The sequence below is a fragment of the Antechinus flavipes genome, chromosome 1 (genome assembly GCF_016432865.1).
Source record: "Antechinus flavipes isolate AdamAnt ecotype Samford, QLD, Australia chromosome 1, AdamAnt_v2, whole genome shotgun sequence".
Lineage (NCBI taxonomy): Eukaryota > Metazoa > Chordata > Mammalia > Dasyuromorphia > Dasyuridae > Antechinus > Antechinus flavipes.
The window spans coordinates 79,701,540-79,728,512 of NC_067398.1; the positions used below are offsets into that span (position 1 = coordinate 79,701,540).

The following is a 26,973-nucleotide window of genomic DNA, read 5'->3' on the forward strand; positions in this document are numbered from 1 at the left end:
GTAGGTGGAGTTTGGTTTGTCAAGAAATAGCAAGTGATTATGTAAATAGTTTCCTCATTTGAGTCCTGGAAATTATTAAATATAATTGATTCTGCTTTGGAGCTTTATTTTTTCCCAGGTGATTAGAAACTAGGAGGGAAGGGAGCAAGAACTATAAATAAAGAAGTATGGCCAAGATTGAGTTAGTGAAGAAGTGTTTTTGTTGGGTTCTTTGTTTTCCCTTCCTTCCTTCCTTAAATGTGAGTTCCTAATTCAACACATTTTCTTTCCTACTATTCTTGGCCTGCATTGTTGTTATTTTGGTGACTTTGACACTGTTCACTTGATAAAGAGAATGGGTAAGTCAGAAGTCATTTAATAGTGAGATTGGGATCCAGTAGAGTTTGTTTTCAAAATCCCATTTAGAAGTTGCTGAAAGTAGTCATTCTGTATGTAAGGAAGTAGCATTGATCATTTTGAACAAGCTCCTGAGACCTTTACCCAAATTGACTGTAGCTTATCGAATTCATTGGGAAGGAGAGATAGTATATATTTGGGGAAGATGCAATCATTGTTAACATTAAAAAACAAACATAGCCTTTTGTCTCTAAGCCTTTGTCGAAAACTAACTTGTATACTACTGCTCCTGCTTCTAGATTTCCTATCAATGACTCATCTTCTTTCTGCACTGGTATAAGTTTAAATGACTTTACCTGCCCCTAGCCCCCACAAGTAAAACTTGTCATTTTGGTAGTGGGGAGGGGAAGGATGCAAAATGACTTCTAGAAGATTGTTCTTGACTTCAGGGCACTTCCTGCTTCAGATAATAATGTGCAATCACGGGCAAATTACTTGGAACAAGTTTCATTTTGTGGCCGTAATGGTTATTTGTATTTAGGTGTTTCTGTGTGTATTTCTGCTTAGATTAGGTTGACTTAAAATAGCTTCCCTCGACCATTCAAAACTAGACTAATCTATTTTTCCCACTTTATTTGCCTCCCACTTTATCCACTGTTTTCGCACTGTTTGCCTCCCACCTTACTAAAAAAGTTAAAACTATCTTTCATACAACCCCTCTTTTCCACATTACATAATTTATCTATTCACAATCTTGTTATGGTAGTGGACTGTTCTCTTCCTCATATCTGCCCTCCCTGAGCCTAATCACAAAATATCACAGATGTGTGGAATGGGATTCCATTCCTAGATCTTTTCTTCACCTGTGTGACTCAGAGCAAGTTGTTTCTTCTCCTTTCTGAACCTCAATTTCCTCCCCAACAAAATCAAGGAGGGTATGATGATCTAAGGGAAAGGACATTTGAAGTAAGAACCTTCCTAATTCTCAAGATTGACTGAGGAAAAGGTTTTTTTTTTTTTTTTTAAATAAAAGGAAGATGAAAAGCAGTTGAGACAGTTCAGAAGCTTACAGAATACAATCCAAGAAAGAATCCAGTAGTTAAAACCATAGTCTCAGATATCTATACTCACGTTGAGACAACAAACAAGAGAAACTAGAGATTCCAATACAGGAAGATAAACTTTACTTCATATGTATCACTGACTCTTGATTGGATAAAACCCATGATTAGATGGTGATTGTAACATATTGGGGGGGGAGGGAGATAAAAGATGTGGGGTATAACGGAGTGACAACATAATTTTATTATGCATTGTTATGTGTTATATGTGTATTCATATTGAGTATATTAAGAAAGTTTACTCATATAAGGAAATCCAGAAACCAGAGGGAGAATATTTGAAAGACATATGATAGAGGTAGAAAGACATAAAGATAGATGGTAGGCATATGATTGTTGTCATTGGAGACAGACTGCCTAAATGGTAGGAGGAAATAGGTGAGGAGTTTAGGAAACAGGTCACAAATCTGGCATCAGAGGCATGATTTAATAGTTACATAATATTTCTTTTTCCAACTTCTGGTGAAGCTATTTTTTTTTCCTGCCCAAAGCAGACAAGGTAATAAAAGCATTAATTTTTTTAGCAGTTGTTTTGACAAATGAAAAAGGAGTTACTAGAGAAGCTAGTTAGCTGTTTTTTAAAGTTACAGCATCAGTGCAAAGTGAAGGAGGACATTGTGTAGGACTATTACTGTGGTCAGTCTGATACAGAATTAAATGCTCAAATTGTCTGCCATGTAATTATAATAGCTCACATTTCTTTAGCACTTTGGGTTTACAGAAGATTTACCTCCTGACAGCTCTTGAGATAGGCAACTACAACTAATTCAGTCTTCTAGTAATACTGGAAGTGTATTCCAGACAGCCAGCTATGGAGGGAAACTGTTGAAGTGGGGTGAATGAATATCAAAATAATACAGAATTTATTTGATTGGCAGAGGATTAGCCAGAACTACAGCTTATAAGAACTAACAAGAGTTCCAGTTATGATAATCCTTCTGCATTTGTTATATTTCTCATCATCTATAACCCCCTTTGCATGAATTGTATGATATTAATTCTTTGCTAAAAAGAAAAAGAAGATGTGGCTTCTATTCTTTGTTTTTTCTACATCACCTGAGAAATGTCCTTTGAATTGAGAGTCTGGTGAGAGTAGGAGATGAGGGTCTTCCTAGCTTCCTAATAAGCCTCCCAGCTTTTGGTAGACACCTTTGGAAAATGTCAAGAGCCTTCTGAGAACAGAACTTTTTGGAGCCTGCAGTATACAATTTGTTCAGGTCAGTAGCTTTCAGGTTGAGCAGGTAGATTTGTCCTCTAATTTGAAAGGAAGGCTTGTTGGAAGGATAAATGGTTAGAATGACTTTAGCTAGGTTATTTCACCCAGTAAAACATTTGTGAATAAGCTGAGGGAGATAGAGATTATATTAAAATCCTACAATGTCAGAGCTAAGATCCCAAATAATCATCTAGACCAGGAGTTCTTAAACTTTTTTTGTGACATGGATCCCTTTGGCAGTCTGATGAAGTCTATAAATAGTGAAGTCTCAGAATAATAGTGGTGGTTTTTTAAAAATCATAATTAAAGAAAATTCTAAATTTCACTTAGAGGTTAGTGAAAATAAAGATGTAATTTTTTTCCATTCTACGTTCATGAACAGCTGTGCAGGGGGATCATTAATTTTTTAACAGTTATTTTGCCATATCAAAAGGAAGTTACTCAAAAGTTTGTTAGGCATTTCTTAATGTTCTTGGTAGCTTGTGACCCCAAGTAAAACAACATAGCATATTTATAGTCCATCTATCTCTAGACCTGTGTCCAGACTTAAGTGCCTTACTAAGAATTTAGTCTGGTGAAGAATCCTTCAGTTTCTTGGGAACTTATACAGGAAGGACAGATATTGAACATCATAGCAAGCTGGTTCAAAGGAAAGTTAGGTAATATCTCATAGAATTAAATAACTACAGGAAGAAATCAATTCAGGAGAGATGGGGATTCTCAGAATGAAATACTGAAAAATACAAAGAGGACAACAATTGCAGGAAAAAAAGCAAAGGAAAGAAAAAAATTGACTGAAGAGACATCCTCCAATGTAGATATATAGGGAACTCACCAAATAACTTATAAAAAATATACAAAATAGCAAGGCAGCCTAAAAGAGGATAACCACAAGAACATGGCACATTTCTAGAAATTTCTGGAACGCTAAAGTTCTGAATGAAACTAGTAAGGGAAGCTAAGGTCAATAAAAGGGATTTTAAGTTTTTAACCAATGTTAAGTGGAAAAAAAGGTAAAAGTGAGGACTTTCTTTGTGACTGGACCAATGATAACTGATGAGAAAGACAGAGAGAGAGATTCAGACAGAAAGAAGACAGAGTTAGCCTGTTCAGATTTTGCTTCTGCAAAGGAGAAAGACCTTTGTTCTACTAATAATAGAACAACTTAAATTTAAATTGTGGTGGTCATTTAGTCATAAAACAAGAGAATCCGAGGGTTAGAAGAAATCTCAGAGACTGAGTCAAAATTTCAAATAAGGAAAGAGAAAGATCACTTTCTGTAGTGGAAAACTTTTCAAAAGGGCAGTTTCCTCCCATTGACTCTGCACTGATGGCTCAGCTTGATAGGTTATTGTTGCCATACCAGAGTCACCTGCCAGTGGCTGCTGGAGGTCTAACTTAGACCTATAGAATGGATCCCTTCATGTGAGAGGAGGTGGGGGAGAGAAGAAGGGGAAGGGGAAGGAGAAGCCGTTGCATCGTCTGACCTCTCTCCTCTTCCCTCCGCCTCCAGTTTATCTCATTCTCATTCCGCAACACCTGTGTCAGCAACGGCTGCCCTGCAACTCCTTCAGGTGTTATTATGCTCCACAGCTGTGGAGGCTCTAGGAGAATTGACCTGCTTCTTCACCTAGGCATGGTCTTTAACAATTCCTCATTTTGTATTTTAAATGCGATTATTTCCCCCCCACAGTCAGTAAGTTTGTGCATTTGCTGTCCCGCACACTGAGGAACACCAGCAGCTCACTATCACCTCTGGATGGTTGTAGGGTGAGATACTACAGCAGGTGTTGATCTTGTGAGATGTCATGGAGGCAGATTTTCAAAGGGAGAAGAGGACTGTAGTCAGAACAGTCTCTCATCAGTCTCCTGGCTCGTCCCTTTGATGTACTGGCCCATTTAATTACCCCAGCTAAAAAAGTCTTATGGGGTCTCTTCTCCCTTTCCTTCCCTGTGGTTACCTAAGGAACTCTGGGAGCATCCTACTCATGAATAGCTCTCGAGTGCTGCTGCTGCTTCTTGTAATTCTTGTGTTTCTTATGTCCTACGTTCAGATGCCAGGTTATTATTCTTAATAGATCTTAGAAAAACTTGGATTCAGATCTTTTCTCCAGTGTTTACTTGCTCTGTGACCATAAGCAAATCACCTAATCTTTCTGATCCTTTCTCATATGAAAAGATAACCCTTTTTCCTTGCCATTATCATCAGTTTTGGCTGGGGTAAGATATTCTTAATTCTAAGTTTGTCTTTTGCCTTCTGAAATATTGGATTCTAAATTCTTTACTTCTTTATTGTGGTGGCTCCTAAATCATTGGTAATCCTGTGGTTCCTTGAGTAATTATTATATTAATATATTATATTATATTATTTTAATATATATATTAATATATATATTAAATGGGCCATGATGTTTATGGGAGTTTTCTTTTGGGAATTTCTTTCAGGAAGTGACTGATGGGTTCTGTTTCCACTTTGCCCTTTGGTTCTAAGAGATCTGAGCAGTTTTCTTTTGAGATTTCATGCAGTATGATGTCTAGGCTTTTTTTTTTTTTTGTCAGCATTCAGGTGATTCTTATTTTTTTCTCTTTGATCTGTTTTCTGTGTCACTAGTTTTTGCTATGAGATGCTTTACATTTTCTTCTTTTTTTCCCCCTCAGTCTTTTGACTTTGTTTTAACATTTCTTGTTGCCTCATGGAGTCATTAGCTTCTATTTTATCCACTCTGATTCTTAGAGAGTTTGTTGCTTGGACAAGATTTTGAACCTCTTGTGCCAGGCTTTTAATTCTCTTTCTGATTTTTTCTTCCATAGATCTCATTTTTTCTCCACTTTTTCCCTCATATTTTCATTCTATTTGTGAAAACATTTAAAAACTTTTTTTTTTTTCAACTTTTGCTTCATCTCTTCCAGGAATTCTAGTCAGATGTATGCACAAGATATGTTTTTGTCTGGAGCATTGTTCGTAGATGTTTTGTCATTTTATTCTTCTGTCTTGATAATCTCAATCACCATAATAATTCATTATGGTAGAAGAGTCTTTTCCTTCCAATCTTTTAGTCTACTTCCTGACTTCAGACTTGATGTTAGGGTTGGGTTCCACCACTCTGCTAGAGGAAAGCTTGGAATAGAGTTCTGTTGTTACTTTTTGGGAGGTATTGGGTATTATATTATTCCAGGATGTCAAGGACAAGTGTTTTTTTTTTTTTTTAATATCTTTTAATGTTCCCAGGGTGGTCCAATCCAGGAAAAAATATTATTTCTGCCCTTGGTTTCAGCTCTGCAAGTTCCTGACTTTTTGGTTTTGGTTTTGGTTTAACAGTAGACTGCTCTGGATTCTACTTCAGCTAACTGGAAAGTTCTCTTGGTTCAGAGTGTCAGAATTGTAGATTCCCCTGTGGTCTAGGATTCTTGCTTTGATTATTCCTCTTCAGGATGACCTGAATGCTTTAAATGAGATCCTGCTATGCACCCAGTGAGCGAGCCACCCTGTTGCAGCTGCTGGCTTCTAAATTTCCTCTTTTCCAGTCTACTCCCCAGATCCTCCACATTTGAGAACTCCACTCTCCTGTGCAGTCTGATTTTCAGCTATGGCTTGCAACTAGGTAGTGGGAGGGCAAAGTTGCCATTAGACACCTTTCCCTTTGGCTCTGGAGCATTTCTAGACCAGTGTTAGTCTGGAAATGCCCCAGGCCTAATCTGGACCTTTATTGCCCTCTTGCACAGCCTTTCCCTGGGCACTGAAGTGCTGCATGTGCAGTATGTTTTTGGCCAGTGCTGCCTCCAGTGACTCACAGACCTCCATATCTGTTTCCTTATGCTGAACTGGCCTAGACAAGTGATTCGCTGATTTTTTCCCCCCTAGATTTTTTTCATTAGAATTCCAAGTGATATATTTTCTAGATCTGTTGGAAAAGTTTCGGAGCAAAACTTAACTGTGCTGTACTGTTTCCTACTGCTCTGCCATTTTGGTTCTGTTTCAAAATTGCACATTCTTAAAGTATTGTGAGAAGTTATGTATCCATTAGGGTAGTAGACATACAGAGCATATGTACTTTTTATTAGATATTCCTTATCTTGCCATGTATTCAGTATAAAAATTTAAATTCATTCTTGTGAACACACATAGTAGTACTAATTATCTATCTATATATTGTTTATTTGAGAATCCACAATGACTGTCTTTGCCTTTCTTTCAGTCAAGCGCTTCAGAGAACCAAAGCATGAAAGGCGTCCATGGAGAATATGGTAAGTTTTAAATATTAAGTACTTTTAGAATGCTTTTATGTGTGAGCTGCTTATTTTGTGAAAAAAGAATTGTTACTATTATGAAACCTAAAAAACCTGGAAGCTTTTTATAGTCAAGCATCAGGGGGCTATGAAAGATAAAAGAAAGTTGTTTTTTCCTGGTATTTAAACAAAAAATCTTTTCTTATTGTATCATTCCTCTGCTTATACAGTTTTTGAAGACAGAAGAGAATATAAATTCATCAGTTTCCTCTTGCAGATCTTCTTTTGATGACTTCTCAGATTTTGATAAGCTAATGAGTTAGAATCCATTTGTGATGTAGTCTGGGAACTTGAATATGTAATAGTCATAATTTAGAGATCAAGTCTGTCATTCCAAATGTATATTATGCTTTCCTTTGGCTGTTGGTCTTTTTATTCTTCAGTGTTACTTAAGTCAGAGGCTGGCCAATAATGTTGCAGCTTTTTTCTCTTGGGGGTACAATGGTAATCTGAGAGAAAACTGCACCCTGAGCCACATAAAAGGAAATAGGTGGTTTTTCTACAGATGCAGATTTTGAAGTCATTTCTTTGGGTATCAGCCCTCCTACCAATAAATCAGCCAGTCTCTACATGCACTGAATCAGTACAAGATAATCCTCTTTATTAAGTTCTTTAGAGAATTAGCACCATGTACTTCATTGTACTTTACTGATGTTGAACTCATTGCTGTTGCCTGTGAACTCTGTTAGAATATTTTATATATGGTCTTGGCCATGTTTGCTACTAAAAATCACTTCTCAAGAAACCTGGCCACAAAAAGATCCAATAGCATCTGAGACATCTTTCACATGTGTTGCATCTTCAACATTCTGTGCTGAGTCTTTATTTCCCATCCATCCCATCTTCATTTTGAGATGTGGCACAGCTGGAAGCCATTGGAATCACTGCAGTGGGCACACAAGCTTGGGGAGTAAAGAGGCTGTCACAAACACCAGTAAAGTCAGCCTGTAGCCTGTGGGCTATCTTGTAGAACTTGTGTCTGTGGGGAAAAACTGAGATCCTACACTTTTTTAGCTACACCTGTATCATACACAAAACAACATTCCCTTCAAGCCCAGTATGGAGGTCTGTCAACCTTGTTCTGTCACTCTCTCCTTTAAATGTTAGAACCTCTGATTGTTTCAGGCTCTTGGGGGTGGTGCATGGGAGGAGTAATGATATTATGCCAGATTAAATTTTATCAACAAGTCTCAAATGGTGAATCTTTAAAATGAGGTTTCTTGGACTTCAATATGAAGCAAGTAAATAGCATTTTAAAATTATGAATTAATCAGGTACAAGAGCAAAAAATATTTTTGATTTCAATGACTGGTAGTAATTGTGGACCTGTCAAATGTCATGTTGTTGATGGTATGCTAAATGCTAACCATAAATTTTTGTCTTGGACTATGGTGTCTACCCTAATGAGAAATGAAATGGGAGAAATATCTCTCTCTAGTGTGGATTTATAAACCTATTACAACCCTCAACTTTCCTTTTGTCCAGTGATTTCCTGAAACTATGCTTGTCTTTGGGAGATGAAAACATCCCATTCCTTTCAATTATTCCTTTTGATTGCTCTCTTTTTCTGTACAGGTTTCTAGACACTTCAAAACAAGCCATAGGAATGTTGTTCATTCACTTTGCAAATGTCTATTTATCAGATCTTACTGAAGAGGACCCTTGTTCACTGTAAGTATCCTGTGTTTAACATAGATTTGCCTAATTTCACTTGCCCACACTGTTAGCCTCAATCTAGTTCATTCCCAGTAGACACAGGAATTTAGGCTTTTTGTTGTCAAATTGGTCACTGTTCCTTCTCTTAAACCTCCTTTACTTTGGAGAGCTTTTTTACCTATTTTTGTTTAATTTTTTTAAAAGTTTGTTAGATTCTCATTTCTGATACATCTCTGCCTATTAGATTACTTAATATGCATTGATTTAAGCATTTGCTATGAACTAGGAATAAAATTAAAAATTGAGTTGTAACCTGAAGAAGCTTATGTTCTAGAAGGAGAATACAGCATAGTCACAGATAAGTGAATACTATTGTATACAAAAACAAAACTGATTTGCCTTGGGATGTGATTGGAGGTAGAATGAAGGTCTTAAAAGAAGATTGAATAGCTGTGGGAATCAGAAAAGGTCAATGGAAAGCCCTAGCCCTCATGCTGAGCTTTGAAAGCAACACAATGTTCCTGGAGGTAGAGGAGAGAGGGAAGAGCATCCTCCAAGTGAGGGAGAGAAGGGAAGTAGAGGCATAGACATGGAAGCTGGGCTGTAGCGTAGAGGAAATGACAAAGAGGCCTACAATGCAAGAGGGAAAGTAGCCAAGGCCAGGCTCGGAAGGGCTCTGAATGCTAAACAGGATATCATCCTGAAGGTTCTGGTGCAAAGGAATGACGTGGGCATTGGACCTGCATTTCAAGAACATCAGTGTGGTAGCTGTGTGAGAGAGGGATTGGAGAAGAGAGATTGGAATATCATTGAGGAGATTGGGGCATAATTTGGAGTCCTATGAGCAACAAGATGAAGGACTAGACATTTTCTTTGATGCCCACATTCTCAAAGCTCTCCAAGACACATCCAAGAAATTATAGCCAAAGATAAAGTAACTTCACCCAGCTCCATATTGGAGAAGAATAAAAACAGAATCCATGACCTCGTAAAGCCCACTGAGCCTTACTTACCATCTGTCTGCCTCCCACCCTCCCAGCAGTAAGGCTGCCTGGGCACACGCACCACAGGCTGACAAGTGCCAGGAAAGCCCTAGCTCTGATGCCCTTCAAGAATAAGGACCCGCTGGGGGCCATAGTGCTGTAGCAGCTCTGAACTGCCATTGCTGGGCCAGAGAACTGAGGAATAGAGGAGCAAGATAGAACACCAAGAGAATGAGGGCTGTGCAGTCCTCGTGTTAGCTGAGGCCAGTTCTGACCACCCAAAAACCCCTTGGGCCAGAGACCTGGGCCAGCGAAGTGAATTCTGAATCGTCCATTGTGGGAAAAGGCTAAGATACTTGTAGATCCAGCTCCCAGAGAAATCAAGGTCAGACATCTGTGAACAATAAATGCTGCATGGGATTTGAGGAGAACATAGAACCACAATATATTCTTTCTGAATAGCACTTCCTTTCTGCTACAGACAATGTGATGTTGATGTGGCTTAGGAGAGCAATTCCTGGTTGCAAAGAATGTGTTTGGGATTTAGCACTGATTAATGAGATTTAGGCACTAAATGTTGGGGTTTGGTCATGTCAAGTATTCACAGTGGTCATTCCCTTTGGTAAAAGATGGGTTTATTTAGAAGAAGAGATTACAGACAAAACAAAAATGCACAATAGATACCAGGAATGGTAAATATGAAATAGATTTGGGAGAGCATTTAATTAGCAAGGAAAGGAGTTTGTTTTAACAATTAATGATGGAAAAGACAAGTCCTCTAGTGGAACTCACAATTAACCTGGAGAAAGGGAATACCCCATGAGGTTGGAGGATCCTAAAAGGTATAGAAATATAAGGTACACATTTGGTATTGGCTAAGTTGATTAGTGGAATAGGTTAGTTTCACAGAACAAAATAGTCAATAACTATAGCAATCTAATGTTTGACAAACCCAAAGATCCCAACTTTTGGAATAAGAATTCATTGTTTGCCAAAAACTGCTGGAAAAATTGGAAATTAGTATGGCAGAAACTAGGCATGGACCCCCACTTAACACCATATACCAAGATAAGGTCAAAATGGGTCCATGATTTAGGCATAAAGAATGAGATTATAAATAAATTAGAGGAACATAGGATAGTTTACCTCTCAGACTCATGGGGGAGGAAGGAATTTGTGACCAAAGAACTAGAGATCATAATTGATCACAAAATAGATAATTTTTATTATATCAAGTTAAAAAGCTTTTATACAAACAAAACTAATGCAAACAAGATTAGAAGGGAAGCAACAAACTGGGAAAACATAAAGTTAAATGTTCTTATAAAGGCCTCATTTCCAAAATATATAGAGAATTGACTCTAATTTATAAGAAATCAAGCCATTCTCCAATTGATAAATGTCAAAGGATATGAACAATTTTCAGATGATGAAATTGAAACTATTTCCACTCATATGAAAGAGTGTTCTAAATCACTATTGATCAGAGAAATGCAAATTAAGACAACTCTGAGATACCACTACACACCTGACAGATTAGTTAAGATGACAGGAAAAAATAATGATGAATATTGGAGGGGATGCAGGAAAAGTGGGACACTGATGCATTGTTGGTGGAGTTGTGAACGAATCCAACCATTCTGGAGAGCAACCTGGAATTATGTCCAAAAAATTATCAAAATGTGCATACCCTCTGACCTAGCAGTGCTACTACTGGGCATATATCCCAAAGAGATCTTAAAGAAGGAAAGGAACCTGTATGTGCCAAAATGTTTGTGGCAGCCCTCTTTGTAGTGGCTAGAAACTGGAAAATGAATGGATGCCCATCAATTGGAGAATGGCTGGGCAAATTGTGGTATATGAATGTTATGGAATATTATTGTTCTGTAAGAAATGACCAGCAGGATGAATACAAAGAGGCTTGGAGAGACTTACATGAACTGATGCTAAGTGAAATGAGCAGAACCAGGAGATCATTATATACCTCAACAACAATACTGTATGAGGATGTATTCTGATGGAAGCGGATCTCTTCGACAAAGAGAAGATCTAATTCAGTTCCAATTGCTCAATGATGGACAGAAGCAGCTACACCCAGAGAAAGAACACTGGGAAATGAATATAAACTGCTTGCATTTTTGTTTTTCTTCCCGGGTTATTTTTACCTTCTGAATCCAACTCTTCCTGTGCAACAAGAAAACTGTTCGGTTCTGCACACATATATTGTATCTAGGATACACTGTGACACATTTAATTGTATAGGACTGCTTGCCAAGTGGGGGAGGGGGTGAAGGGAGGGAAGGGAAAAGTAGGAACAGAATTGCAACAGATAATGTTGTAAAATATTACCCATGCACATGTACTGTCAATAAAAACTTATAATAAAAAAAGTCCAAAAAAAAAAAGAATATAAGGTATAAGAAGGAAAAAAGAATAGAGGCATGCTGGGGAATGAGAGGGGACAGCACGTGGCATGCCGGATAGTTGAGGAGAAAAACACCACAAGGGGGAGTGTTGTAAGGGGTGTTGAATTCAGCAGAGATGTTGTGATCCATAGACAGATTTTTAGGGGAAATCTAACTTCAGGAACTTGACATAACTCAGATTTCTGACCGAGATAGCAAGGTGGGGCTACCCAGGACCTTCACAGAGGGTGAGACTATGAGGTTGAACTGATCCCCTTCCTGCCTGCCTCAGGGAGGAATTCCATCTTTCTCTGCCAATTACATCTAGTAACTCAGGATCTCATCAATGTTCAAGTGTGGAGGGGATGCAAATACTGTCACAAAACTGATCATTTGCCAATAGGTATCTAGTTATTCATATATTGTACTCTGTGCTCAACTTGTCCTTTATCTTTCACTGAATGAAGAGCATGGAGTTTAGTTGGAACACCTGTTTTTAAAATAAGAGACCAGCTTTTCTAGCTGCAGTTAAGTTCAGCTGAAATCCTGTTTATATGTAATGGCCAAGATCTGGGAATTTATTGTTACCTTATAAATCCTGCCCAAACAAGAATCATTTCTCTATTCTGACTCTATCCATTCCACTTCAGTTCTACCAGCACTAGTTAAACTTACTGTGCTACACACTAGAAATATAAAGATCAAAAACCCAGCACTTGCCCTAAAAGAGTTTATATTTCATCCAGACTTGCAACAGATAAGTAGATAATATGAATCTTTTTGGGAAAGTTTATAGACTTAGGGCCAGCCTGAGGAAAACCTCAAGCCAGGACTGAAATGAAAAATTAAAGCCAGATTATTGATTTAAGCAAGCTGTTGTTTTTTTTCATTTGGGATCCAAGAGTGACCTCTTGTGATTTTTCAGTGGAAAGACAAGTTGGTGGGCAAAGCAATTGTTTTCTTCCTCTTTCTATCTCTTGAAATCCTCCAGCTTCCTTGGAACTTCCGATAACATGTCATATCTTACATACAATTCTTCCTAAACCTCCCAGCTCCTATTGCTGCTCCCTGCAAGACTGTTTATATGATTTATACTCATACATTTACATACACACATATGAGTATAAATCACATATATATGTATATTTATATATATTATATACAGCCATATATATGTATATTATACACAGCCACACAAACACACACCCCTATCATTTCTCCTGATTTTGCATATCTTTGGAGGCAGGGACTATTAAATTTTTGTCCTTGTATTCTCATTGCTGAGTATAGTTCCCAACACAAGAAGCATTGAATGAAAGTTTGTTTTTTGATTGTATCTTTTGTTAATCTCTACTTATGATGGAATAGATGTGGACTAGAACAAGCTGAGTCATGGAAAGAAATGAGTATTGGACAGGATGAGTGAGGTTGATTTAAAGCTATAGGAGTGTAGATTTTCAGACTGGGAATAGTCAGACCATAGGCTAGTGATCTTATTGCTGTACAGATCTGAGAGATCATTTAGTCATAAGGAGTGTTCCTGAGAACCTAAAGAATCCGGAGAGATGGCTGGTTGCAGCTAGAGTGACTCATACCTGAGTGAATTGGAGGAGTCTGTTTGCTGTTTCTTCTTACTGATGAATGTTTAAAAAAAAAAAAAAAAGCCTTTGCTGCTCAGTAGAAGGCATAGCTGTCTCCTCTTGGACGGGCAGGGCCAGGTTTCCCAGGACAGCACTGTTTCATTCGCAGACTCCCAGTGTTGAGTCTGGTAGGGCACCAGAGAAATCAGCTGGCGCCCAGCCAGAGTCCAGACTGGTAGCTTTATTGGCTCCCAGGTGTACAGCTCCCCTACAGTTTGCCTTCAGACGCTGCCTGGGCCACCAAGAGGTCCCCCGGAACCCGACATCTGGCGGGCTCCCCCTCTGCAGCCTGGAACAGCTCGGCGCCTTGGAAGGAAGAGTTGGGGCTGAGCCTACCAGTCGTTTCATCTCTAAGCCTGTGAGCCTCTCGGGGAGGCTGTGAGTGCCGAGTTCTCTGGGGTGTTAGTAGCAGGAGATCCTGGATTTTTTGATTTTGAGTTCTCTTTCCGCTGTACCATGATGGAAGGGGTTCTTTGCTTGTCTGGAAGAGAAGGCCTCCCCGGGAGGCTGCTTTGTGAGGGAGTTTCCAGCAGGTGGAGCACTGCCTGCCACTGGGGCCTGCCTTGGGAAGGACAGCATTAGCCCGAGGGAGAAGGCAAGGGAGGGCATTCTCCTGAGATTTCAGAAGAACAGAATTAGAATTCCTCTCAGTATAATGACAACCAAATAGAAACAGACCACAAAACGTCAGATTGAAGATGTGATATTTAGCTTTACCATGATATTCTCCTTCTATATGTCAGAATACAGAATATGGATATACCTTGCTTTGTGTGGCTCCCATCATCACTTTCCTGAAGAGCTAGTGTGATGCATTATACATAGATACTGCTCAGTAAACAGGTTTCAAATGAATTAATATTTGTAAATCAAATCCTATTTTTCATTCATTTCTGTACTCATTTCTAGGTAGTTTTAAATTTCTATTGAATCAGCTCATGGTTAGGTGCAGTTATTCAGTTTCAGCTTTATAAATAATTTTTGTCTTTTCTCTGTCCTTTTTTCAATCTAATTCAATTCAAAAGATATTAATTATGCTTAATTGATACCCAAATTCATCGGGGTAAGTATATTTAAGGGAAGGGAATGTAAGTGAATCCTTTTATAAATTGAAACATCTTTTTAATATACAAATAATCACCTCTTGATTACTTGTTGAGGAATAATTTAGGTATACTGCTAGTTACTTTTAAAAGTGGGAATAGTTATAACGCCTTATGAAAATCATATAACATCCTACAAACACATACCCTAAACTTGGCAGCCCGCAGAGGTCCTCTATTTGCCTTTCTTCAAGACAAAAATTGGCCATCACTGCTCTGGGGTATATCACTTTTTGGAAGATGTCCCCATGAATGAGAAGCTGAGGATGCTTTCCTGATCATGCTTATGCATACCTTCTCCTTTAGATATCTTATCAACTTTCTCCTCGATGCCACCTTGGGGATGCTGCTTATCTACGCAGGCGTGCGAGCCGTCAGTGTTCTGGTGGAGTGGCAACAGTGGGAGTCTCTTCGGTTTGGCGAATATGGTAAAAATACACACACATCCACACGCACACGCACACACACAAAAGCTTTCTGCTACTGGACTGGGATAGGGACACAAATTCATAGCCCTTTGCTGATTAGCAAGGTCAGATGACATTTTAAAGAAGAGATAAGAAGCCGGTTGGTATAGCTTAGCATATGATAGAGATAATACCTGGCTTGATTCATCTATCTTGTAATGAGAAAAATGTGTTTTTTTTGCAGAATGTTGGTAGCTTAGTGAGCCTTTGTAGGACACGTTTGAGGAGTGTGAGCTCCAAATGGCCATCTGTAAGAGATGATTCTGGGGTTCTTAAAGAAGAATATATAGAGCCAGATCCACACAGAATAATCAGAACTCTGGGAGGAATTTGGGTCAAAGGAAAGAATAGAGAAATGAAGAGATTTATCTATGGTCATTGGAAGCAGGGCTGGAACTATCCCCAATCCATTATATCCATAATGTCCATTATTTCCTCCATGCTCTGTGTAATCTGCTGTGCCCAAATTTCTATGAAGCTTAGATGGCAGAATTCTGTCAGTCTGTGCTGATAGTGTAGAGCTGGTCAGCTCACTGAGGTAGGCAGTGCAGAGGAGGCCAGGGTCAAAGTGGGCACTAGGTTTTGCTCTGTCCTCTGGCCATGACAGCCATGATAAATCATTTCTCCACATTGTTTACCAGTCCATTTCTGCTGCCTTTATTATTTAAACAAAACAAAACTTTTCTAATGTAACTATTCTAGACCTTTTATTCTCTTCTCATGTTTTCAACTGCATCCCGATCTCCCATACTAAATAACAGTCTCTCTCAAATGTGCAGAATCTCAGGGTAGGAAGGGACCTCAGAGGTCATCTTGTTCAGTTTGTACCTAAACCAGAATCTTCTCTATAGCATCCTGAGTAAGTGGTAATCAATTTTTCATCCAAAGGGAGAACCTATTACCTCATGGTGCAACACTTTCCCTTTGGAACACTTTTAATTGCTAGGAAGTTTTTCCTTAGATGGCAATTAATTAACAAGCATTGATTAACACCTATTCACTAGCAGATCCTGAGATAGTTACTAGGGATAAAAGGACAAAAATTAAACAATTCTTGCCCTCAAGCAGCTTATATTTTATCTGAAAATAACACATACACATACAAATGTGTGCAAAAATTTGAGGAGGGAGGCTATAGATTCTAGATCTGATTTCATTAGTGTAGAAGGAAATTTCCTCTTTCTAATGCAGGTCATTAACTCTTTTGCAACTTACAGTCTTAGCTGCCTAGAAGTGCTCAGAGGTGAAATGACTTGTCAAATGTCATACAGCCATGTATGTGTCAGAAATAGAACTTGAATTCAGGTCTTCTTGCCTCTGTGGAAGAAAGCTGTGAATACAAGCTCTTTCATGGGGGAAATCCTACTATCTACAAGAATGAGAAAAGGAAGTGAGGGATTCTAAAAAACAAAGAAGAAGAGGGAGTGAGGGTCAACCTGTGTAAAGGCCACAGGGTGAGAGATGGAACATCATTTGGGAACATTAGTATGGGAGATCGGGATGTAGTTGAAAACATGAGAAGAGAATAAAAGGTCTAGAATAGTTGCATTAGAAAAGTTTTATTTAACCTGGTTGGGTTGGGCATAGAGCACATAAAGAGGACTGAATTGGAGCCAGGTTACAGAGACTGGTGTTTTCTCCTCTAGGCAACATAGAGCTACTGTTGAAGTTTTTCTGGTGGTAAAGTAATAAACCTTTGTCTTAAGAAGATTATTTTAGCAGTTTTGTGGAAGATGGGTTGGAGAAGCAGGAATTACAGTCAGGAAGACCAGTTGGGAAACTAAGAAAGTTTGGAAGACACAAAGGTCTAAAGGGGAGATGTTATATTTAACATTATAAATTTAAGATGTTTATCAGATACTTGATCTTGAGGCAGCTAAGTGGGTCAGTAGAAAGAATACTAACATTAGAGTCAGGAGGACCCAAGTTGGTTCACCTGTTTCAGCCTTCATTTCATCATCTATAACATGGAAACAATTATAGCATCTACCTCACAAGGGGTTGTGAGGATCAGATGAGGCAACAGGTAGATCATTTAAGAAATCTTAATGTTCTATATATAGACAGCTTCTTTTCTTCCTGCTCCTTTTCCTCGTCCTTCTTGTTCTTCTTCATATTTCTTTTCTCACTCCCCCTATACTCCCTTATGTCTTCTTTTCTTCAAGCTATATAAAACATACCTAATTTCTTCAGTTGACCCTTGTATGACATGAACTTTACCATCCTGATTGCCTCCCTCTGGACACTAAGCTATAGGGCCCAGAACTAGACAAAGGTAAAAGCTGACAAAGGTACAGAGGGGACTATCTTAGGTCTTGTGCTGGTCTAATGTAGCCCAGAACTTTAATAGATTTTTGAGAACTGCATTATAGTGCTGACTTCTTGAGCTTGCAGTCTACTAAATCCCTCAGATCTTTTTCAAATAACTGTTTAACCATGCCTTTCCCATCTTGTATTTGTGAAATTGTTTTTTGTGCTAAAGTGTAAGATTTTACCTTTGTTTCCAATGGTTTTTGATCTTTAGAGATTCAGCCTGTCAAAGTCTTTTTGAATTCTGACAGCTAAGTACCTGCTAACTTTGTCTCATTTATGAATTTGATGAATTCAAATTCAAGTAATTCAAATAATATTTTATTCAAGTAATGAATAAAAATGTTAAGAAATACAGACCAAGCACAAACAGCACATAGAGTAGGCACTTAAAAATGCTTTATTGATTGAAGTACTCTGCTGGAGACCTCCTGCCACATTAACATCCAGCCATTCATAACTGCTCTTTGAGTCTGGATAGCCATTTGGTTCTAAATCATCTGTAGTTTTAGAGAGAACAATTTCAAGGAAGTGAGGGGAAGGGCAGTCAAAAGTGAGTGGGAGATCTGGAGATATTTAGTGTAAACAATTCTTCGAATTTGGCAGTGAAAAGGAGAAAAGATTTAGAAGGATTTTTTTTTGAGGGATTGGCAGATTCAATTAGAAATTTTTTAAGGGTAAGATAGACCTGAAATAGCCAGTGACAAGGAAAAAATCGAAGATGAAAGAGGAGGAAATAAAGGAGCAGATTGCTAGAGGGGAAGATGTTGAAGGCATAGATAGAGTGTCATCTTAGCAAGGAGAAGGGCCACCTCTTTCTCACAATTGAGGGATGGTGAAGATGTAGAAGAATTTTGAAATATGACTAGCAGAGATGAAAAGAGCTTTTAGTGAATAATTTTGAATTTTTTAAATAAAGTAAGAATCAAAGAGGCCCACTAAAGAGCAGGAAGAGAAAGCCTTAGGGTTTTGAGTAAAAACGGTTTGGATTAGCTACTAAGATGAACAGAGTAAGTTAAGGAAAAATAAAAGCTTTGCCATACAACAGTGAGTTTCCACTTGCAATGAGATAACATGAATTTATTTTGGACTCAGAATGGTGGTGTGATTTTCTCAGCAGCAAAGATGGGTGGTGGACCCATACCAAAATGAGGTCAAAATGAAGACATGATTTGGGCATAAAAGATGATGCCATAAACAAATTAGGAGAACAAGGGATAATTTACCTATCAGATCTTTGGAGAAGGGTGGAATCTATGACCAAAGAAGAACTAGAGAACGTTATGAACGGCAAAATGGACAACTTTGATTACATTAAATTAAAAAGGTTTTGCACAAACAAAATCAACAGGAACAGGATTAAAAAGAGAAATACAAAACTGAGGGGGGAAATCTTTATAGTCAGTATTTCTTTTTTATTTTTATTTACAAAACATATACATAGGTAATTTTTTCAACATTGACTCTTACAAAATCTTCTGTTCCATGTTTTCCCTAGATGGCAGGTAGTCAAATACATGTTAAATATGTTAAAGTATATGTTAAATCCAATATATGTATACATATTTATCCATTTATCTTGCTATACAAGAAAAATCGGATCTAGAAAGAAAAAAAAAAAAACCTGAGAAGGAAAACAAAAATGCAAGCAGACAATAACAAAAAGAGTAAGAATGCTATGTTCCACACTCAGTTCCCATAGTCCTCTCTCTGGATGCAGATGGCTCTCGATTACTGGACAGTTGGAACTGGTTTGAATCAATTCATTGTTGAAAAGAGCCATGTCCATCAGAATTGATCATCATATAGTCATCTTGTTGCTGTGTATAATGATCTCCTATAGCCAGTATTTCTAATAAAGGTCTATAAAATACATAAAGAATTCTGTCAAATGTATAAGAATATACATCATTCCCCAATTGATAAATGGTCAAAGAATATGAACAGAAAATTTTCAGATGAGGAAATTAAAGGCATTTATAATTACATGAAAAAATGCTATAAATCACTATTGATTAGAAAAATACAAATTAAAACAATAATGAGTATACTACTCCACACCTCTCAGATTGGCTAAGGTGACAGGAAAGGATAATGATAATGTTGGAGGGGATGTGGGAAAATTTATGCATTGTTGGTGGAGTTGTGAAATGATGCAACTATTCTGGAGAACAATCTGGAACTGTGCACAAAGGGCTATAAAACTGCGTACTTTTTGACCCAACACTGTCATTACTGGGTCTGTATCCCAAGGAAATTATAAAGGAGGGAAAAAGCTCCACATGGCCAAAAATATTTGTAGCAGTTCTTTTTGTGGTAGCAAAGAATTGGAAAAGGAGTGGATGTTCATCAATTGGGGAATGACTGAGCAAGTTGTGATACATGAAGGTAATGGAGTGTTATTGTTCTATAAAAATGATGAAAAAACTGATTGTAGAAAGGCCTGAAAAGATTTACATAAACTGATGCTGAGCATCAAGCAGAACCAGGAATACATTGTACACAATAATGGCAGCAATGTGTGATGATCAACTATGAAAGACTTGGTTCTTCTCAGTGGTTCAGTGATCCAAAGCAATCCCAATAGACTTTGGACAGAAAATGCCATCTACATCCAGAGAAAGAACTAAGGAGATTGAATATAAATCAACATATATCATATTCACTTCTTTTTTCTGTTTTTTTTTTCTCTCTTTCCCATGTTTTTTTCCATTTGCTCTGATTTTTCTCTCCCAACATAATTCATATAACAATATATATTAAAAATAAATTAACTTTTAAAAAATGGGTGGTGGGAATGAGTCATGGTGGATAGAGTTCCAATATCCTGTACACTAAGTAGCCTGGATTTTCAGTTGAAATGGTCTTCATTCTCCTCACCATTCTGGATATGCTCCAGTTTGTCAGTCCTTTTGAAAATGTGGCACCTGGAATAGAAGACAATGTTCCAAATGTGATCTGACTAGGGTAAAGAGTGGATTTGTTACCATTCTCATTGGACACCATTTGTCTTAATGAACCCTAAAGTCAAGTTAGGTTTTTGTTTTAGTGGATTTCCTTCATTCTGTAGAACTTCTTATTCCCCTCCCCTTCTTTCTTTCTGATCACAGAGGATATCCTCTGACTCATTAAAGCACATTGCTCTACCTATGTTCAGATCAAAAAAAGAATGTAAATGAGTAAGAAAACAAAATGCAAGTGAACAACAACAAAATAAGTGAGAATGTTATGTTGTAATCCACACTCAGTTCCCACAGTTCTCTCTCTGGGTGCAGATGACTCTCTTCATCACAAGATCATTGAAACTGGCATCAATCATCTAATTGTTGGAAAGAGTTACATTCCTCAGAATTGGTCGTCATATAATATTGATTTTGTAATGTACAGTGATCTCCTGGTCCTGCTCATTTCACTTAGCAGCAGTTCATGTAAGTCTTTCCAGGCCTCTCTAAAATCATCCTGCTGATCATTTCTGATAGAACAATAATATTCCATAACATTCATATACCAAAATTTATTCAGCCATCAACTGATGGACATCCACTCAGTTTCCAGTTTCTGGCCACTACAAAAAGGATTGCCACAAACATTTTTGCATATACAGGTACCTTTCCCTTCTTTATGGTCTCTTTAGAATACAAACCTAATAGAAACACTGCTGAGTCAAAGGGTATGCACAGTTTAATAACTTTTTGATCATAGTTCCAAATTGCTCTCCAGAATGGCTGGGGTTCACAATTCCACCAACAATGTGTCAGTGTCCCAGTTTTCCCAAATCTCCTCCAGCATTCATCCTTGTCTTTTCCTGTTATCTTAGCCAATCTGAGAGGTGTGCAATGGTATCTCAGAATTGTCTTAATTTGCATTTCTCTGATCATAGTGATTTAGAGCACCTTTTCACATAACTAGAAATTATTATAATCTCTTTATCTGAAAATAATCTGTTCATATCCTTTGACCATTTATCAATTGGAGAACGGCTTGAATTTTTATAAAATTGAGTCAATTCTCTGTGTATTTTAGAAATGAGGCCTTTATCAGAACCCTTAAATGTAAAGTGATTTCCCAATTTATTGCTTCCCTTCTGATCTTGTCTGCATTAGTTTTGTTTATACAACAACTTTTTAACTTAAAATTATCAAAATTATCTATCTGGTGTTCAGTTATAAGTTCCAGTTCTTCTTTAAACACAAAATTTCTTCCTTTTCCACAGATCTGAGAGGTAAATTATCCTATGTTCTAATTTGCTTATAATATCATAACTCTTTATGTCTAAATCATGAACCCATTTAGATCTTATCTTGGTATGTGGTGTTAAGTGTAGGTTGAGCCCTAATTTCTTCCATATTAGTTTCCAATTTTCCCAGCAGTTTTTGTCAGTGAGTTCTTATCCCAAAAGGTGAGGTCCATGGGTTTGTCAAAACACTAGGTTGCTATAGTTATTGACTACTGTGTCTTGTGAATCTAACCTATTCTACTGATCGACTACTCTGTTAGCCAATACCAAATGGTTTTGATGACTGCTGCTTTATAATATAGTTTTAGATGTAGTATAACTAGGCCATCTTCATTAGCATTTTTTTTTTCATTAATTCCCTTGAAATTCTTGATCTTTTGTTCTTCCAGATGAGCTTTGTTACTATTTTTTCTAGATCTGTAAAATAATTTCTTGGAAGTTTGATTGGTAAATAAGTAGATTAATTTAGGTAGTATTATCATTTTTATGATATTCGCTTGGCCTACCCATCTCATCTTTTTTCTAACTGGCTTATTCCTTTTTTCCCAAGCCCTTAATGTGAGTGTTCCTCAGAATGTTCTCTCTACATTTACTCCTTTGGTGATCTCATTCTCTGCTGTGGCTTCTACTATCAGACCTGTCTATAATCAGACTTCCAAATCTTTATTTGCAGCCTATCATCTTGTGAGTGTCACATCTAGATCTCTAATTCCAGGACGTCTACATTGGGATATACGATTCAGCATGTTTAAAACCAAGATGTTAGTTTTTCTGCTAAACCTGTTTTTCCTTTCGACTTTCTTGTTGTCTGTGACATTATCATTTTACTTGTTAATGTTAAAATTTTTTATTATTTTACACTTACCTCTCTACTGCATAAGTAATCAGCTGAGAGTTTTTGATTAAACCTCATCCACATTTGTCCTTTCCCTTCCCACTGATGCTGCCCACCACTGACCTTGGCAGTTGTAGTGGCCTGCTAACAAGTCTCTCTGCAGCAGAAATAATCTTTCTTCTCTGTAGCTCTTATGCCATTTCTTTGCTCAAAAAAATCTATGGTTTGCTTTTGCTACTCACAAGCTCCAACAAATTAGGCATTTAGGGGCTTCTGGGATCTGGCATCACTATAACCTTTCCCTTCTCCACTGGACCTTGTCATCAAAGATCTTTCTTTCCACTGTTTGCCTATTATATTCCTACTATTCTTTAGAGTCACTTCAAATGCTGTGCCTTCTGTTGTGTCTTCTATGATTCTGGTTTTCCAGGTACTTCTTCCCCCCCCCCCCTTTCATTGCACTTCTGTAATATTGTGTGCCATAGCTGTAAAGTCTTTGAAGGTGGAGTGCCTTGTATGTTGCTTTGCTTATAATAAGAACTTAATGTTTGAGTGAATATTAATTATAATTATATTAGGTAGATTAGGAGAAGGGTCATTGGACAGATGCAAAATGCTGTAGAGATACTCAAAGACTATAAAAACAGGTAGAGGCAGATGTGCAAAGTTTGCTGGCACTGAGCAAGAATGGAGTGGGTTTTAGTTCTTTCAGACTGACTCTGTATAAGGAACAACTTCATATAAGAGTGTAGTATTAGAGGTGCCTCATTGTCAGGCATCCCTGCTGCCCTCAGCTGGCACAGCCTGCCAGCTACAAAACGAGCCCTTTGCTTCTGTTCACAGGAAAGCTTTGCTTGTCAGAAAGAACGGAGCTTATTAAATGTTTGCTGGAAACACACCGGCCAAGAAGCGAGGCATGCAGCATGTTTTCCAGGTTCCCTTTGCCTGTTCCTCATCAAACTTCTCAGACAGCCTTGTAGCTTTCCCCTAAAGCCCAAGTTTGTTTGAGTCCCAAGCTAAGACTCACAAGGCAGTGGCCTATTTCTCTAGACTTCGTGTGTACTTTTTTTTTTTTTTTTTTTTTTAAGAGCTGATCCTTAAGCCTCGTCCCAGAGTTATTTGTGTATTTCTAGAAGCTGGAGTCATGTGTCCCCCGTTAGCTGAGCTGAGAGAACGTACTTTCTTGGTTCCATTACTTGATGCGTTATGAGTCATCTGCTTGAAATGTTTGGAAACAGAAATCTCATTCCTACTGTTCTCCTTGAAGAAAGCTTCCCTGTGGTGAGTAGACCAGTGCCCTGCCTTTAGGCCGGTGATGTACTGATTTTATCAAAAGAACAGAAGTAATACAGAGTAGATCAGGAAAGAGGAAGGCTGTATCCTGCCTCCTTGTCTAGTCTTCATTCTGTATTACCAAGGAGAGTCTCTCAGTTCTTCCTTAACTGAATTCAATAAAGATATTTATTTGTAACTATAATCCTGCTGGTTTTGCTTTGCAGGTTATCAGTTGCTTGAATATAGGGAATGGTTTTGTTTTTAAGTACAGTACAACATTTTTTACACAGAACTTCTTCCTGTTTGATGATCAGAATGAGTATAAGACTGAAACTTAAATCTCATGCAGCAGTTGATTTATTTGCATTATACACCTAAATACATTTTCCCTATATTCTGTGGCATTGATGAGAAAATAGGCTGCAGTTTGTGTTGTCTTCGTTTGCTGCTGCTGCTTCTCCTATTTTGAGATCTCTAGATGAACCATTCATAACTATCCTAGGATGCCTGGTAGTCTCTCAGTTTATAGGCTTTAAATAAATTTCTATGATAGAATTGGTATGGGGAGAGTAACTTTGGGCTTGTTATCATGTGCTAACCAAGACAGAGTATCTGCACTCTTAGCAGTTCAAAGTCATTCAAATGACTGTCAATTTTCTGTTAAGAGCCACTATTGAAGACAGGCTAGCAGTAGGTTTGAACAAGTTTCCTTGATTAATTGAAAAGAGTTGGAAAGGACTTCATAATTATCCAGACCGTCCTGTATTCAAATAGCAGTCTCTCCATGCACCCAATTAAGTGCTCATCTGATCCTTGCTTAAAAGACTCGGGGAATACCACTTCTTAAGGTAACCCAGTCCCCTGGATATATTCATTGTTAGGAAATTTTTTTTTTATATCAAGACTTAATTTTTCTCTTCTCTGGGCTGCCACCATTACCTCCACTTAATTTTCACTTAGCATGAACTTAAGACTCCTCCGGTCTTGATTACTGTCTTCAATGCTCTTCCTAAAATGTGGTGTCTAGAAGTAAACTTAGTACAGCAGTATTATAACTTCCTTAATTATTCAATCATAAGCCTTTATTAAGCTGGGCACTGGGGATACAGGTGCCACAGTGAGATAATTCCTGGCCCCTAAGAGTTTACATTCTACTGGAAGAAGGGGAACAACACAGAACATGTTCACTGAGAATTGAATCTGGGATGTAGATAAAGTAATTTGAGTGGGTAGAGTGCAGAAACAACTGGGGAAATCAGGAAAGGAAGGAGCATTGGAAGGAAGCTCTGTCTCTAAGATTGGATTAGTTTACTCGGCTGTCCCCTCTTGTTCTCATTGAACTGCAAGTCCACCAAAACTCCCAGATCATTTTCAGACAAAAACTGTTAACTAGTCATCTTTCTCCATAGTTTTATGAACATAAGCAAATTGCTTTCAGTTTGTCCTTTTTATATTTCATTTTAATAGATTTGGTATTATAGTGTTTTAGCCTATTGATCTTTTTGAATCTTGCTTCTTGTCTAGTATGTTAACATTTCCTCTCATCTCTTTTCTGTTCTTTTCCTAACAAGATTGAGGACCTTAGAATGCTCCAGTTAGGAAAGCCAAGGTGGCCTTGATTACTGTGATAAAACGTGCTCTTTCTTTAACCAGATGAACCACCCCCAGCCCTCCCTTGTCGGGAACTCCTTCCTGTTTGGCATTGATTTTCTCCTGTTATGTAAAAAGTTGTACTCTAATAGCCTGTTTGCCAATCCCTTTGTGTCCTTGCGGGAAAAGTAAGTTTGCTTTGTAAAAAGGCACAGGGTTTGGGAAAATGACCCCAGTGACCCATCTCCCTATAGGCCTTTTCTCTTGTGACCATGGCCTGAGTCATAATAAAGTAAACTTAGGTCCTTCCTCAGTCCAGAGAAGCAGAGCAAATGCTATGCTTAGACATTTGTCCGTTCTCTTATTAATCTGTTTTTCCTTGGTCAAGACAAAAACTGTCCATTTATACATGATCCCTTTGAAACTCCTTGTTTAGACAACTTTTGTCAAGAGCCCTAGATTCCATTCAAGATGAAGACGACCCTTGTGACTTTGGCTGGGGCTAAGGAGCCTGAGCACCTCAGTGTGCATTCCAGGGCACCAAGCTTTCTCTGCTATCCCAATACCGGTGCTTTGGCTAGTCCAGACCCAGTGGGGAAACATGCAGTGATTGAAACTATTAGGGCAGGAATGCCTGACCTGTTTTATCCATCAGATCCCCACATCTACCCTTTCAGCTTTCCTCTTGCCAGTGCCCTCAGCACAGGAACAATAGTATGGTATGTGGGAAGAGCAGTGGAAGTCAGAGAAAGTGGGGTCAAATCCTGTCTCTATTACTTAACTAGTAATTTGATCTCAGAAAGATTCAGTCATGCTTCTGAGCTTTATGTTTTTCTCTGTAAAATGGGCATTTCTATTTTGCCTCTCTCATGAAAGTGCTGAGGGTCCGGTGAGATAATAGATGTGAAAGCACTGTGTAGATTCTAAAATCCTATGTCGATGCAAAGTCTTGTCCTAGCTATGTGTCCTTGGGTCTTGCAGCCTGTCTTGTCTCCTCACCTGTAGAATTGGAAAAAGAATGCCTGCCTCGTGGCATTGCTGTCAGCATGGGATGAGAGACTGGTTGAGCAGTAGCATTTGAAAATTGAAAAAAGTATTGTGGTTTAATTATGAAACCTAACTCTGTCTTTGGTGTAATTACATCTGATTATATAGGGAAATATATGAATTAAAGGATAATTCATAGGACCAGGCAAAATATTCAGTAAATTCCAAATGCAGGCTATTATGGGACTATACAAGAACAAAAGGAAAGTTATCTGTGGGGTTGAGGCATTAGAAGAAGACTTGGTCAGTGAGCCTGTTGGATAGGCTGGATTTGGGAGTGGAAGAGCTTCAGGCAATATAATCAACAAGTCACTTCTTTGATTGGGGCCTGAATTATCATTGATATTGTGACCTTTGAAGGAGAAGTGAGTGAGTTGGCAAATCAGGATTATTCTACCCTTCTCATCTTTAAACAGTAGCATCATTTCAGGGAACAGGATATACGTTCCTTCCAGAGGATAGGAG

At 38.1% G+C, this 26,973-nt stretch overlaps 1 protein-coding gene across 1 annotated transcript in view; it reads left to right on the forward strand.

The window, feature by feature from the left end:
* The window catches only part of STIMATE (STIM activating enhancer), a 56,371-nt gene that overhangs the window by 19,618 nt on the left and 9,780 nt on the right, over nucleotides 1-26,973 (forward strand). The window contains exons 2-4 of the mRNA XM_051984825.1: nucleotides 6,870-6,918; nucleotides 8,536-8,631; nucleotides 15,054-15,175. Of these exons, the coding sequence (XP_051840785.1) occupies nucleotides 6,870-6,918; nucleotides 8,536-8,631; nucleotides 15,054-15,175 (267 nt within the window). The remainder of the gene's footprint in view (nucleotides 1-6,869; nucleotides 6,919-8,535; nucleotides 8,632-15,053; nucleotides 15,176-26,973) is intronic.